We start from the raw sequence: 16466 nt of genomic DNA on the forward strand, positions 1-16466 counted from the left end.
CCTAAGGCAACGATAACTGAGGATTCTACCTCAGGCAGAGGTGCTCTCGCACAGTAGAAAGCCAGTGTGATATAGTTAGACTGTCAGACTAGAATCTGGGAGTCCTGGATTTAATTCTCTAGTCTGACATAGAGATTGCTGGATGATCTTGGGTCAGTAACTCTCTCTCAGCCTAACCTACCTCAAAGGTTTGTTGTGAGGATAAAATACGGGAAAACCACCTTGTTTTCTGAGCATCTGGGAGGAATTGCAGGATACAAATACACTAAATAGGTCGAAGCCTTCCAGTGGGACTGATGGGGTGGGACTGCTGCCTTTGGCTCTGAGGGACCCACAAGAATGCTGAGGTAAAGAGACCTAGAGGGTTCCATTTTGCCTTCCTCCACACCCTCCTCATACTGTCTTTCTCAGTAAGGGAGAAAATTGCCAAATCTAATGCCCTATCCAGTCCTCCTTCTGCCCAAATTCCCCCTTGGTATGAGTGCTGGAAGGGGGAAGCAGGAGGCGGGCATAGTGGTGCTGCTGGGGATGTGGACACCGTATACAGATGGAACCCAACTTTTTGCCTCACTCCAGTGCCAGGAATAGGCACAGACGGAGGCTGCTGCTGGATCAGTGCCCTTGCCTTACGGTTCTGGGCTCTTGTTTTTTGTGTGTGCCCCCCCCCCTAAAACTATGGTCTTAATCTTTTATGGATGGGCAGGTACCAGCAGAATTCCTCCTCAGACCAAATGTTTACTTCCATTAAGATTGCCCCTGCAGGGGTAAAAGTGGCACAAGGTGGTGTTTTTCAGTGAGGAAATTACAGGAGAGAAAAGGGTAACTTCATTATCTGTGAACTGTTCTTATCAGTGAAAAAGCAGCCCCATTTGGAAAACAAAACAAAAAGATAATTGAACAAAATATAACATGTAATTTGTTTCTCAGTGTACCAAATGATTGTGAAAAGCTGAAAGTTTGTCTAGGAATGTTCTTCTTTGGCTAGGAGCAATGTATATTAGGATACAGATGTGAGTAGAGCTGCTAGTGCATCTCATGTTTTAACATCAGAGTAACTGCCCATGTTAAACTTCTGCTAATTAAGCAATATCACCCAAAAATGAAAGTACAGACACACTGGTGACATGTTTCTGAATTTTATTATTTCAGTGAAGTTGTTACACAAGACAAAAAAAAAGAGAGAGCTGTGGCTATTAGCATCAATAAATTACTAATTACAGTGATAAGCAGGGGATTGGATGGATAGAAAAATACAGAGATACAGAATTTATGTTGCAAAGCCTGGCAGTTATTTGGGTTTATTTTGCTAACTGAAAAAAAAGTATTTCTATTTTGTTGACTAATCAAAATCCATGCACTTACAAGACATATGAGGGAAATCATATTTAGGGAATAGAGAGAATGAATGACTGGCATGTGGCTCCAAAGCTGGAGCCATGAAGTGGAAACCAAGTGCTCTGAGATATCGAGAATATCCAAAGAAAATTATAAGAGAAGTTTATAGAGTGGGGTTGTATAGAAATATTGTATATGAATGCCACAGAGAAGGTGGAAGCAGTGGCTAGCAGAGTGGTCTGTTTTGGAATGGGAAGGACATTATTTATGCACGTTTCATGGATGAGCCTAAGGTTATTAGAGTGAAATCTTCACATATTTGAGTTTATGGGACAGTTGGAAGAGAAACAGGGCTCTCCAGTGGCTGTAATGCATAAAGAAAACCAGTCAAAACCTTACATTTGAAGTTGTCTTTAAAGCTACATGATTACAAGCATTTCTTATGAACTTCTTTGAGAATTTTAAACCAGGCAATCTAAAATTAGAAAGGCAAGAAGCATTAGAAGGAATGAACCTACAGCTAAACAATGACAGTCCAGCTGTTTGGTTATCAAATCACCCAGGACTATAGTATCAGTGTAACAATGTGTTTCAGTTCTATCTAACAACAACATGACAAATTAGCAGTCTAAGTACAGAGGTGGGTAAAGACTCCAGTCAGTAGAATTATTCACTGTAATACAGGCTCAGGTAGGCCAACAGGTTCCGTTGCTTCCTGAATTCTCTGTCTGTAATCAGCTAAAATGAATACACATATTGAATCAATGGTGTTGAAAAGTACTGCACCGTAAACAAGAAAATGTTACCAGTTCAATCTAATATTTTCATATCCACAATACAGACAAAAAAGGAGTCCACTCAAAAAGACCAGAAAAAGTAGTCTATTACTTTCCAAAAGCTTTCATGCATGCACTGGGTTTCCTCATTCAAAATACTCAATTGTTTCCAAATTACTTAGGTCCTCCCAGCATATTCTGCTGATGGTGGCCTCCAAACACCATGTTTGCACTTAATCAGCAAGGTATCACGGCTTTTGGGGGCTATAATCAGTTTTATGGCACAGTCTTCACATTTTGTTTCTCTGTTGGTATTATCTTGTTATATTTGTACTGATTTTACTACCTTAACCTTAAACATTGGAGAAAGCATGATACAAATGTTAAAGTATATAAATAAATAAAATGAATGCTGTTAATTATTCTGTTCATGGCCAGATAAAACTACATTATAATTCTGCTTCCCTCTCATTGCAACTGGAGATTCATGGCTGCCCTGTAGAAAACAAGTCAGCATAATATTATGATCCATACATAAATGCTGGAGACCTGGACAGGCTGCTCAGCAAATATTAGTTAAACGTCTAATTTTGGCTGCACCTCAGCAAAGGTTATGGGACATATACAAGATCAGAGAATAAAAACTTCCAAGTATTGTGAAGCCCCATCTTGCTTTCCAGTGTGATGGCATCATTACAATGCCAGGAGGCAGCAAAATGGATTTATATCTCTCAGTGACGCTGAGAGATCTCTGTCTTTTGATGCTACACCTCTGAAGATGCCAGCCACAGCTGCTGGCGAAACGTCAGGAACTACAATGCCAAGACCACGGCAATACAGCCCGGAAAACCTACAACAGCCATCGATTTATATATTGTTGGTCAAGAACCTAAGGATGTCAGTCATCTGTTTCAACAGTGGAATGATTTCCCCACAGCACTGTCACCACACCAAGCCTACAGGCTGCAAAACATTTGGTTCCTCCTGCTGAAATCATGCACAGAGGTGATTACATCTGCGATGACAATGTGGGATCTTGTTGTCACAACACTTATTTGGATGTCTGCACTTGAAGGTCATACCTCAGTCCTTAGAGTCCTTTTTGCTGGCATTGGTACTAAAGACCAGTCTGGAGCCCCAAACTTTCCTGGCCAGGTGACATGCCTGTGTGGCATCCTGTAAGGGTCGTATGTGCCAGGTCTACAGAGAGAAAAAGAGAAAAGCCCTTTAAAGTGTGTCATGGATGCAGTGGAATGATGTAGCTCACAAAGATTACAGTTTATCAGTGAGAAGGGTACAGATTTACATGCACTGTCTTTTATTCTGTCATGGTAGCATCCAGGGTTTTTTTTCTGGGAAAAGAGGTGGCGGAAATCTCAAGAGGAAAATGAGGAAGAAACACATGAGATGCTTTGAAATCATATTATTTTCAAGCACTATTGCCGAGTATTTTTAAGAAGTGCCGGAACTCCGTTCCCCCACGTTCCCCCTGAAAAAAAGCCCTGGTAGCATCAGTGATTTTTTGCTAAAAAAAACAAAACAAAGATGCCAATACTCATATATAAGGTTGCAACAATTTCCTTCTCTCTCTGCAGATCCCCTCTATGAGGTTTCTGAGAGTTCACTCTCAGTCTGGCTGAATGGGGTGGGCTGATGCATGAGTATCAGGACTTGGGTGAGCTCCAGAAAAGGTGCTGGTAATCAGTACCAGTGAGTACCCCCCCCCCCCAACACACACACTCTCCCACACACACATAATACATTTAAGATAGCTTTTCAGCAGCTGAAGGTGGGACTTATGACTCCTGCAATTTCATGAAAAAACCCAAATTGATGGACATTGGCTATCAGGGCGCATCAAAAGACATGTAAAAATCATATATCATTACGGAAAGATTAGCAAAATAGAGCACTTACACTTAGTTTTGATGGCTGTGTTTTAAAATATTTTAGCAACTTACTCTTATGTTCCAAAATCTCTTTTATTTAAGCAAGAATTACGGGCAGCTGAGCTGGAAGACGCTTGTGATGAGATTTCATTAGCAGAGCTACTAGGTGATACCCATTTATTGCTCAGTCAGGGTTAATTTTACATGATGACAAAGCCCTGATAAATCAGTCATGACTTTCAAGCAACCCTTTGCATTCCATGATTCGTCTGGTGGACTTAATAACATCAGAACTTGTAAAAGACCATCATGTACTTCCCAGTAATTATCAGATTTGCAGCTCAAGAAACGAAAAAGAGTACCCTGGGAAAAGCTCTGCATCCAGAACCTTCTGTGAAAATCGTGGCAATTTGCTAGAAAATGCAGCATCTTTCGGCTGAATCTTTTGGACTTTGGTCAGTATAGTCTGGTATGATGTTGGGTCAGGCACCGCATACTATAAATAGAATGCAATAAAATTAGTTTAAGATGAGAATTTGTAGGACATATCTAAATGCCTCAATAAGACACCAGTCCAAAGCATAGTATGTTAGTCCGATCCCCATCTCCTCCTACGTACCATCAGAATAAGAATGATTATTTAAAACATTTTGTTGATAATTCGGTTTCATGGATAAATAAAAAAGGATGTTAAGAATTCCTTTTAGTCCCCTTTTGTGACTCTTTGTGCACTAATGAATTAATAACATGGTGTGTGTTGTACACAACAGCTGTTTTCAGTTTGACTGACAGGTCTGGCTACAGTCAGTGTGGTGTAGCAATCAGGATGTTGGACTAAGATTTCAGAGACCTGGATTCAAATTTCTCTTGCTATGAAACTTGTTGGGTGATCTTGGGTCAGTAACGCTTTCATAGTCTAACTTACAATTGTTATAAGGACAAAATGGAGGAAGGAAGGATTATGTATGACTCTCTAGGCTCCTTGGAGGAAGTGCAGGAGAAAAATGAACTAAATAGAAAACTACAGACATACAAAACAACACAATATCATGTACTGTCATTAAACATGTTTCCATGCAGTCATAATCCTGTCTCTCATGAATATGTATTTACAAGTAGGTCTAATCATGGACTCATATGTCCTATGCTATACTTACTGCACATTGTTTTTACAGTTCATAGAACGTGGAGTTGCTGACGACTGCCTTTACCTTGTCAGATAGTGCAAAACGTGGGGTTGTTCTCGCTCCCATAGTGTAACCTTTAATACTTTCGGGTCTGTGAGCAAGGTGGTATACAATGCTGCTCCTCTGTGTATTAAAAATATCACTGAGGTTAGTTCCAGTGTACAGAAATGCGTAAAACAATACTGGCAGAGATGCTGGGCCTCAAGCCTGTCTGGAGCTCAGTCTCTAGCCCCAGTGGCATGTGCGTTGATTGATGTTACCTAGGTGTGGGAAAAGCAGTCCACTCATGGATAAAGACACTTTCCCAGCATGGAGTGTTCCAAACATGTCATTCCATGATCCCTCCTCCGCTGATTTTATTTTGCAGTGCATAGCAGTTGTAGGTGGCTTCAGATTCTGTGGTGAAGTGATGGGAGGGGGAAAGGCTCTTTTTAACCCTTTCCACCCCAGCTTTTGGTCCAGTTAACATGCCCTCAGTCCTTTCCCACCCATGAGAAAAATAGGGTCCCATTTAACCTTTAGGGGAGAAAACCAACTGTGTGTATGTGAGACAAAGAGAGACATTTTGACTGGATACAAGGAAAGAGGTAAACAGCTTCTTCCTTCTATTTTTGCTCATCTTCCATTCACTCTGACTGAGGCTTACTATGTGCCCACCTGTTGTACATGAACTCCCACCCCCACCCTCAACTGCCTAAATCAATTGAGCAACAGAAGAAAAATGGGGGGGGGGGATATTTTGTACAGTGTGACATCACTTTTGAGTCACACAGATAAAGGTCTTAGAATTTCCCCTAATCTCAATGGTCTTAATTATAGAAATTGGGAGACTTTCTACAGTGTCATGGGGGCTGTGACATCACTTCTGCCTGATTATCAGGAAGTGGTGTCACAGCTTCTATGGTTCTTCCCACTCTCCAGGCTCCATCACGCAAAAGCTCTTGGGATTTGTAGGTGTGGGACTGGCAACTCTAATTTGAACCCACCATTATTTGACAGTACAAAAAGAAAGCATTCAGGAAAAGCAGTCATGGAAGTACATGTAACATGTAATTTTTGCCCTTATTATGGCTTCACACGTGCCAATGGATGCTGTCAAATTTCAGAAGCTTGCTTAGTTCACTTCAAATATCTCCATTTCGATTTGCTTGACCCTTGTGCAAACTGAACTCACAAGTCTTTATTTTTACATCATGCTCTGTTTCTTTGCATGTGATCCATGCATTTTTTCAACATTTTTTGAGCATCAGTAAAATAAACTATTTAAGTATAAACAACATTTATATAGATATGAACATATAAACAACATACACTGCATGCGTAAACAAAACATAAATAGTGCAACAATATGTAAATTAACGCAGGAAGGCGAAATCATTAGTATCAGCAATAAAAACAAGTGGACAGAAACTGTTCTTCATATTGACAATGCTAGGAAATAAAGAGAAACAAGAAATACACATTTGCACATCCCTATATATACTTGTGCTTGAGCCTGGTATTCAAAACAGGTCCAAATCATTGGGTTCTGCATTTACCAGGACAATAAGATATAGGGTCACACTTTTCTTCTGCTTCTCATGTTCCTTGTTAATTAAGAGACTGTAGTTAACCAGTTATTTTCAGTTTTTATTCTTAACCCCATTTGAATTAATACAAACCAACTGTTGTAAAACTTTGTCATTCATCCTCATATGCTTTTGAATAATTAGATGTTAGCAGAGTAGCATAGTACCTACAGCAAAAGAGCATATGAGGCTCAGAGTATGTGCAGAGGAACAAACTCACACACAGGGCCTGCTTTAGAAAAGAAATAGGAGTCCTTTATTTCAAGAACTCCATTGAGAATAGGAAAGAGTAGAGATAGCAGGAGTTCAGGAGTAGAAAGTGCAGGACCCAGCACCCTGCGCTCACCAGGCTGGGAGCCTGAAGGATGGTCCACCCAATGATGACCAGCAAGTACAAGAAGCAGCAGCCCTCCTTGCCATGTCCCCAGTGAACACGCTGATGAGATCAGCCACTGGCATGCAACCTGCTGCAGCTACAATGGCAGCTGGCCTGGCTGGGACACTGTCAGCCCTGCCCAACGCTAGCAGCCACATGTCAGCCAAGCCACAGAGCTGGCCTTCATTTTCCCTTAGGGTCAGTGTACCAGGCTGGGCTCATAAAAGATGAGAGTGGCTCCAGAGGGCAGGAAGGGGATGGAGCCAGGCACTAATAATGGCTGTCCTGCAACCCCTGGCCCAGATGCTGGGAGATGCCTTCAGGGTGGGGCTGGAAGTGGGATAAAAGGAGGACTCTGAATACTGGCCAGGAAGGAGATGGGGAGAAAGTTCTGGTGCTTTGAAGCTATCTCCCAGGGGGCAAGAGAAGTAAAGAAACTGACCGTGTCCCATATGAAGCCAAAGAGGGAGTCCTCAGTACTCAGGGACCACGGCAGAAGGCTGGGAGGGCCCTGCACCCCCATTGGAGAGTGCTCTCAATAATGAAGATTTCATTTTAGAGAAAGGTCAAAATGATAATACTCAATTCATTTAATACTCAAAATCCTATAGAGACAATACAGTTAATTCAAAGACTGTACAACTCACCTCTGCATGGTTATAAGTCCCAGGTCCACGGCTGGGATGACCTGTAATTGGTACACGCTCATTTCCTAACCGGTCAGGTGCGTGAAAAGAAGGGAAAAGTCTCCTTTCCTGATATGATCCAAATGAATGTCGTGTCTGTGCAGCTGTAAAAACAAGGTACTGTGATGAGAGTTAATTAAAAATATGTATGTTTACACTTTTGACCATACTTTGTTTCAATCTATGCTCTGCAATGTACTGTAATGAACACTAGGCCTGTTATAAAATGTTTGTAATTTTCTTCTCCCATCTGGCAACAGTTCTTTTGTTTGTATTCTTGTGTGTGTGCATATATACATGCAATGGACGAACTAAGCTGTAACTCACAAAAGCTTATACTACAAGAAAATTGATTAGTTTTTGAATGTGCCAAAAGACTCTTTGGCTGCATTAAAATCATGGTTTGTAAACAGCAAATACTTTGTGGTTCAGGAATAACAACTAATGATCATTTGCTGCAAGCTAGAAAAGGGATGAGGCGTCCATGAACCTAAGGACTTTTAAGGCTCATTCCTTTAACAATAAACCATGATAACTTGACACATGTAACTAACCATGATTTGTTGTTACACCTGAATTTGGCTGTTAATCATAATAATATCTTTCTTTCATAGTATTGCAAAATTATAGATATACAAAGGTATGTGGCTTGCCTAACAGAGACTTGGCTGCAGGAAAATGACAAGGCGTATCCTTCCCAACTAACTCCCCCTGGCTATGCAGTCCTACACCAACCTTGCTATGGTAGCCAGGGCGGAGGAGTTGCTAATTATTCTTTGCAAGTCCTTCAACTTCCGCAGATCTCCAGTACAAGCTATAACTGGCATTGACTGCATATTCCCGTCTCTGGGAATTAAAGACAGACTGGGTATCCTGCTTGTTTACAGACCACCCAGCTCCCCCATAAGCACCCTTTCTGAGTTGGCAGAGCTGCTAGCAGACATGGTATTGGAGACACCTAGACCGATAGTTCTGGGAGACTTCAACATTCATGCTGAGTGTTCAAAGTCAGGCCCAGCTCAGGAATTTATAGCTTCCCTGGCAACCCTTGGCCTCTCTCAAATTGTGTCAGGCCCTACACATGAAAGAGGCCACACTAGACTTAATATTTTGCACTAAGCCTTTAAGGGAAAGTCTTATTTCAACATTAGAGACTTGGCCTGAACCATGGTCAGATCATCATCTGCTGAAGACAAAAGTGATTATGGCCCCAACCACCCCACAAAATAGGGGGTCCAGTTAAAATGATTTGCCCACAAAGGCTCATAGACCCTTCCAGATTCCAAAATGCATTGGAGGATTTTAGAATTCCAGACACATGCTCCACACATGCTGCTGTAGGAGTGTGGAACACAAAACTCCTTGAAGCTATTGACACCATTGCTCCTTGTCGACCCCTCCGGCCCTTGGGATGGAAGCTGTCACCATGGTTTACCACGGAACTGGCTGACCTGAAGAGGGCTGGAAGATGTCTAGAAAGACACTGGTGAAAAACTTGCACGGAAGCTGATAAAACTTGCTACGCAGAACACACTGGAGGAGCTATGAAGTGGAAATGCAAGCGGCAAAGAAATGTTACTTCTTGGCAACCATCGCATTGGCTAGTTCAGGACTGTCTCAATTGTTCAGCGTATCCAGATACCTTCTAACCCCTAACTCTGAGCCTTTACAGTCCCAAGAACAGACTATCTACGAGGCCTTTGCTAAGTTTTCCACTGACAAAAGGGCATGAATATGCTCTGATCAAGATGCTAGCTACAATGCAAACGAGAAGAAATGCTTAATACACTATCTGGCCTACATTTGGACTGCTTTGAACCTGTTTCAATGTCAGACCTTAACAGCATCCTGGCGTCTATGAAAGCTACTACTTGTGCGCTTGATCCTTGCCCATCTTGGCTGTTAAAATCAAGTAAAGATCACATAAGTGAACCACTGAGATCTACTATAAATCAATCGCTAAATCAGGGCACCTTCCCCCTGCTACTCAAACAGGCAGTTATCCATCCGCTAATTAAAAATAATTCCTAGTCAAAATTGATGTGGCCAATTATTGCCCAGTCTCTAATCTGCCCTTTCTGGGCAATGTGATTGAGAGAGCAGTAGCTGACCAACTCCAGATCTTCTTGGAAAACTCTAGTGCTCTAGACCCTTTCCAGTCTGGATTCAGACAAGGACATGGGACAGAGACAGCACTAGTAGCATTAGTGGATGATCTCCTACTCAATATAGACAAAGGCCATGCTTCCTCATTGCTCTTCCTGGATCTGTCTGCAGCTTTTGACACAGTAGATAATGCCATCCTGTTGAGGCATTTAGAAACAGAAGTGGGCATCAAAGGATGTGCCCTGGACTGGTTTAAATCATTTCTCATGGAATGGATTCAAAGGGTTGCCAATTGGAGATCAGCTATCTCCAGAATGGGAACTATCTTGTGGGGTTCTGCAGGGCGCATTGTTATCTTCCATGTTATTCAACCTCTATGTAAAACCTTTAGGAGAACTCATTCGCAGCTATAGAGTTGGATGTCATCAATATGCAGCTGACACCCAACTCGCTATCCAGTTCCAGGATGCAGTAGAAAACTTAGATTGCTGCCTGACAGCCATGGTGAAGTGGCTGAAAAATAACAAATTGAAATTGAACCCAGACAAGACTGAAGTGATGCTTATTGGGAAGGCAGAGATCTTGAAAGACATCGTACTCCCCACTTTCGATGGAGTTCATTTGACCCTTGCAGACTTGGGGTTATACTGGATCCAGTGCTACTACTAGAAAAACAAGTTAAGGCAGCCACAAAAAAAATGCTTTCTACAATCTTGCTGTAGCCTGGAAGATATGCCAAAAGATAAGGCTGTTCCCGATTACAGTCACTAAATAAAGGTGGTCAAAAGACCATCGGGAAGGAAAATTCTACAATACTATAGTGCAACAGTTTATAAACCTTTTCAAGTGATTTTAACAATAATTTAGAATTTTCCTTCCCTTTATTTAGTAGCCTGGAAGATGGCTTCTTACCTTGACATGGCCGACCTGGCCACCTGGATCCATGCTATGGTAATATCAAAACTTGACTATTGTAATGCACTATACATAGGTCTCCCATCTAAGTTAACTAGGAGGCTCCAATTGGTGCAAAATGCTGCAGCTTGACTGTTAGCAGGAGTGAGCAGGAGCATAAACATCACTCCCATCCTACAGTCACTTCATTGGCTACCTATCAGTTACCATGCTCAATTCAAGGTATTGAATACATACAAAGCTCTTCACAGCCTTGGCCTGGCATACCTATGGTTCTGCCTCCCTCCCTGTCCCTCCATGGCAACTTCGCTCATCCGAACAGGGTCTCTTACAGGTGCCAGCCTGCACATGGGTCAAAATCAACAGTAGCACATACACGGGCTTTTTCTGTGGTGACCCCCACTCTGTGGAACGGGCTACCCGAGGTGGTCAGGAGAGGCCCCTCACTCCTGGCTTTCCACCAACAATACAAAACTGTATTATTCAAAAAGGCTTTTTACTCAGATAGGAGGGTGGTATTGTAGAGAGGGGGTCTCAAATGCTTTGCTAAAGAGTTAGGGACCATAGACATCACTATGTTGCCTTACATATTATCTGCTACTTTAAATATGTACTCCTATATACTACTTGTGCTTCATGTTGTTTAATGTCAGTCCTAGAATTGATTATGTTCTGTTTCAGCAATTCTTCAACTCTGTATTGGATCCTTGCTAATGCTATGTCTTTGTAATTTACTTACCCCATGATGACATTATTGAAATGTACTTGACACTGAATGGAAATACCTGCCCTTGTCCTTGCTATTGATTGTACTAATATCACACTATGTAATCCGCCTAGAGTCTCAGTGAGAAAGGAGGACTATAAATGAGATAAATAAGTAAAACATCTTCTGTTGCACTATCCAGTCATTCCTCTCTGCGGCATGACAGGATGGTACAGCATACACTGTTGAAGGTCTGCTGGGATTTGGAAATGTCTTTTCAGCCTCCAGTCTAGACCTGTGCAAAGCTTCCATCCAAGGTCAAGAGCGGGAGGTAAAAGGGATATTTGGTCTGGGTCTCAAGCTTAAAGAGGACCTTCAAATATTCAGTGAAATCCTAAACAGAGTTACTCCAGTCTAAGCCCATTGAAATCAATGGGCTTAGACTGTAGCAAGTCTTGGATAATGTGTCTTATTGCTGCCTGTTATTCTCAAGGGGAAAGTATGAGATATTTTCCAGGGATGAAAATAGATGGTATATTTCGTCAGGATTCTCCAACTGTTATACCAGAATTCTAAACTTCAACAGTAACATACTTGGGTACCCTGTGCTGGTCAACTCCTGCCGGCGGTCAGTATTGCTGCAAGAAATAATTAAAGCCTGTCCCTTTGTTTGAGAACTGTACAGTTCCCAGCCGCACCTGTGTCTTAGGAGGACCCAGAAAACACGTGTGCCAGGAGCTGCTGCCCTGCCGGATCAGGCCAACCTCACCGAGCAAGCGGGCGCCAAGTTCAGCGCGGGCTTATTGGCCAGGAAGGGGCTGGAGAAGAGCTGCTCGCCTCGCCCCCGTCTCACCTGAGAGGTCCCACGCCAACTGGCGAGGTCTCAGTAACATGTTGCCGCTCTCGCAGTTCACGACCATGGTTACCGCGGCGACGGGAGTGGGCGGGACGGGCGTGAAGCGCTAATCGCCCGGAGAAGCAACAGCCGGAGCCCGGCCGCTCCAGTTTCGAGCAAGGGCACCCGAAGGGGCGTAGAAAGAGTGCGTGGCCCGTGACCAAAATGGAGCTTTCATCTGTGGGGTGAGGGTGGGTGTCACGTGAATGAAGCGTCTTCAGCTTCGCGCTCTTAATAAGGAACAACCGAAGCTGTGGGGCCCGTTTGGAAGGCGAGGATTGATCCCCCAGACCTCCTGGAAGTAGCATTAATAAAGGGGAAGAGCTCGAAGCATGCGCTCTCACAACTTCCGTACACCCGGGGTTGGGGAACGGGCTTTCCCGTCAATTAGGTGCGACTTTTCTTGGAAGTTTGGGCCTCGGGCACCCTTCTTTGTTTCTTATGTAAAGCTTATTGGCTTTTCTTTACGCAATGCGAAACCAACCCGCCCTGTGACTGCACAGTCCTCACCCCCAGAAAGAAGAAAACAAAGAGGCAATGGGGGTGGCGCTGAAGGTGAACAAAACGCTCCTGCGGTTTTAAGCACAGGCGCGATCTTTTTCAAACTGTATTATACATCAGAATTACTTTTTCCTACTCTGGAGTTCAGAAACATCCGATGGCTATTATTCGGAAGTTTGGCGGGAAGTAATCTAGAAGAGTTGCATTGCCACTTTTTTTTCCCTCTAGCAGGGTGGCTTTAATAGCAGAAATACGTAATTTAGTTTAACTAGCTTGTCATGAACATGCAGTAATGAGGGGGAAATGGCCCTTAATAAATTCCTTTTCCTGCCCTAGGGTTGCCAAGTCTGGGTTGGGAAATCCCTGGAAATTTGGGGGTTGAGCCTGAGGAGTGTGGGGTTTGGGAAGGTGATGGAGGACTGCAAGGGTGTGATGCTATAGAGAGTGGTTCACAGTCTTTTGGATATAGTGACCAACAAGTTCAAATTTACTTGGTTCAGGTCTTCCCAAGGTTTTCTGGTGCCCTAGGCAAAGTATGACCTTGGTGCCCATCTAGTGCAGCATTCTGTTTTTTACAGTAGCCAACCATATGTTTTTGAGAAACCAACAAACAGCACATCCTATTATGAACTTAAGGGAAGTGGCATCCTGAGGTACACAGCCTTTGCATACGAGGACTATATTCTAGCCTTCAACAGCCCTCTACTCCATTACTTCCTTTACTCTCCTTTAAGATTATAACAAACTCACTGCAGTAACCATCAGGACACACTGATTCTTTATCAATCAGTGTGCATATGCAGTGAAGAGAAAGATACCAACTAATGTATGACATGAAAGATACTGTGTCTAGGGTCAGGTCTTACATTTCCAAAATACAGATCAAAGGCCACAAATTAAGCACCAAAGTTGGTTCTTATAGACAGGGCCGGCTCCAGCGTCGCCGGCACCTGAGGTAGCTTAATGCTGCCTCTGTGCGTGAGTGCGCGCGCACCGGACTGCATGATGACATCACTGCATGTGACATCATCATGCAGGGGCTGATGCATGCACGGTGGGGCCTTCCAGCCCTCCAGTTGCTCTGTGGGCATGCGCTCCTGGCTGGCGGCAGCAGCGGCAGCTCCATGGCACGCCCCCTGCCCCCAGGCCGGCGCCCCTCCAGCACCCTAGTGCCCTGAGGCAGCCGCCTCACCTGCCTCAATGGCCAGGCCGGCCCTGCTTATAGAAGCCACTTCACACATGGTGATTTTCCTACAGAAATTGTATTCTACATTGAAAAATGTGTATACCTGTAAAGTTACTAGTTGCTGGATGGCTTTCCCCGCTCATCATTGTTGCAAAGGGTGGGGGAAGTGAGATTGTGAGAAACTGGCATGAAAGAAGAGGAGAAAAAGAGCAATGCAAAGGGTAGGGGTGGCCATCTGGGAGGCTGGCTTGTGACCCACTTTCAGAGGCTTTGTGACCCACAGGCTGGGAAACACTGCTATGCCTTCAAGAGCTGCCATTTTCTCCAGGGGAACTGATCGCTACAGTCTGGAATTGATCTCTGCAGTTGTAATTCTGGGAACGCGCTGTACTCCATCTGGAGGTTGGGAACCCTACATGTAGCTGTTGAGGGCTTAGTGTAAGAAACTGAAGGAACACACTTTTGGATAAGTTAAAGTATTCAAGTTCTTCACAAAAAGTTTTAACTTTTTTGAACCAAACGGCACTCAATTATACATAACCCTTGTCTGTAAGTACACCCATACCTTTTTGTTTATTTACTTTATTTATACTCCACTTTTCTCTCCAGTGGTGATCCTAACTGGCCTTCTCCATCTTATCCTCACAACATCCTGTGAGGTAGGTTAGGCTGAGAATGTGTAACATGAAAATGGGGAACACTCATGATGGCATGCAAGAGCCCCCCGCCCTTTTTAGGTCAACAGTTTCAGTGCAAATCATGTTTTTTGAAATTGGGAAAGTAGGGAAAATCCCTGTTTTAACTTTAAAAACTCAACTCAGGAGTTAAAGCTATTCCGGAACATTATATTCCAATACAAATGTATGTTCAGGCACCCCTTCAGTATCTCAAGAACTGCTGTCACTTTTGGATCTTCACTATCGCTCTGTTCCTTCACCCTTTCCTTCTTCCTTAATGCCCCTTCCTTGATGGTCCTCATTGGTGATTGCCACAGCTGTATTGCTTGGAGACCCAAAAGAGAACGAGAGCCCCCCGTAGGGGAAGAATTTCCTGAACTATCCACATCTGACTTTATTTATTTTACTTGCATTCCTATTGGCACCTGATTCTACTGTAACAAGTCACTTGTCAGGCTCTAATTTTTCTTTTCTTCTGTCTTGGATTGTAATCTCTTTGGTCAAGAACTTTGTAAGCTTTATGTTATGTACAGCATCTAGCATACTGTTGATACCCAGATTTTATTTATTTATTTATTACACTTTTATACTGCCTCTCCCTTGAATGAGGCCTGAGGCTGTGTATAGCATTAAAAACAATAATTATATATTAAAACTAAAAAACACATTAGTACAATTGAGGGGCGCACACGCGCACCCACACCCACACCCACACAACGATGGATATTGATTTTGCATTGCAGTAGGTGAACCAGATAATGACCTGTTGAAATATTAACAGTTGTGAAATCAGTCAGATGAGAAGCTGAATGCTATATGCACTGTTGACTAATAGGTTTTATCATGCTTACCCGGCCAAAACTCATAGAACGTGGTACACATGCTGCTGTTTCATGGTATGACACTGAAAGGAACAGCAACTCATTTTTCCAGGTCATTGTACATTTCAAGCCTGACATCACAAAGGCTACAGAACTTTCATGTGAGAATCTCTTGATTGTGATGCATCACATTTCTAAAACAGCACAGGCTTCTGTTTAAACTCTGCCAAGTTTTAAATCATAGTCTAGTTCAACTTATTTGAAAGAGTAGTGTTTTGGTGATTGTTCTGAGGTGAGGAGAGAATAGTAAGCTCGTGTGAAATATAACAAAGATTGTATTGTGATAGTTACAAAGAACATCTGCCCTCATTTTCTTTGATGCAGCTTTATAAATAAATATGGAAGGGGGGAATCACAATCTCCACCAGTAAAAAGGGATAAATGATCCTTCATTTATCTAACAGGGTTATATATCTAGAACAAGGGGTTCCCCAACCTGGTACTGTCATTGAACCTGAGACCTTTTTAGCTGTAGTGTTTCTTAAACTTGCTCCTCTCCACACTCTTCTGGAGCTCTCAATTTGAGCATCAACGTTGATGTTCACAGGTGAGCATGATTAGCAACACTGTTGCTAATCCTGTGGCTAATAACACTGTTGTGTGCAAATGTGAGCATCTGTGGATTACAGAAATTGCTTCCAATAAATAAGACTAGAAAATATCTCTTTGACCCCCCCCCCCAAAAAAACTTAGCATAAAGAACTATCAGAAGAAGAAAGTAGCAGCTCTTTCTGAGCTTCTTTCTTCTCAAACCAGTTCAACCATTATGAGGCATCAGGTAC

General features: G+C 42.9%; 1 protein-coding gene across 1 annotated transcript; it reads right to left on the minus strand.

Moving 5' to 3' along the window:
* Positions 1–1990: 1990 nt before the first annotated feature.
* Positions 1991–12734, minus strand: PIFO (primary cilia formation). The gene is made up of 6 exons (XM_054979938.1): positions 12398–12734; positions 7779–7921; positions 5212–5310; positions 4363–4496; positions 3194–3311; positions 1991–2073 (listed from the first exon to the last, which is right to left on the minus strand). The coding sequence occupies exons 1-6, from the start codon at positions 12462–12464 to the stop codon at positions 2002–2004; spliced, it is 633 nt and encodes a 210-aa protein (XP_054835913.1). The 5' UTR covers positions 12465–12734; the 3' UTR covers positions 1991–2001.
* Positions 12735–16466: the final 3732 nt, after the last annotated feature.

Source organism: Eublepharis macularius, chromosome 5 (assembly GCF_028583425.1).
Source record: "Eublepharis macularius isolate TG4126 chromosome 5, MPM_Emac_v1.0, whole genome shotgun sequence".
Classification (NCBI taxonomy): Eukaryota; Metazoa; Chordata; class Lepidosauria; order Squamata; family Eublepharidae; genus Eublepharis; species Eublepharis macularius.

Bases quoted from the DNA above. Each gene is read 5' to 3' on its own strand.
- PIFO (XM_054979938.1), bottom strand. From the start codon at position 12,464: ATGGTCGTGAACTGCGAGAGCGGCAACATGTTACTGAGACCTCGCCAG. The intron at 5,311-7,778 runs GTGAGTTGTACA...TTTAATACACAG, and splicing joins GGACTTATAACCATGCAGAG to AGGAGCAGCATTGTATACCA. The intron at 4,497-5,211 runs GTAAAGGCAGTC...TTCTATTTATAG, and splicing joins GTTTTGCACTATCTGACAAG to TATGCGGTGCCTGACCCAAC.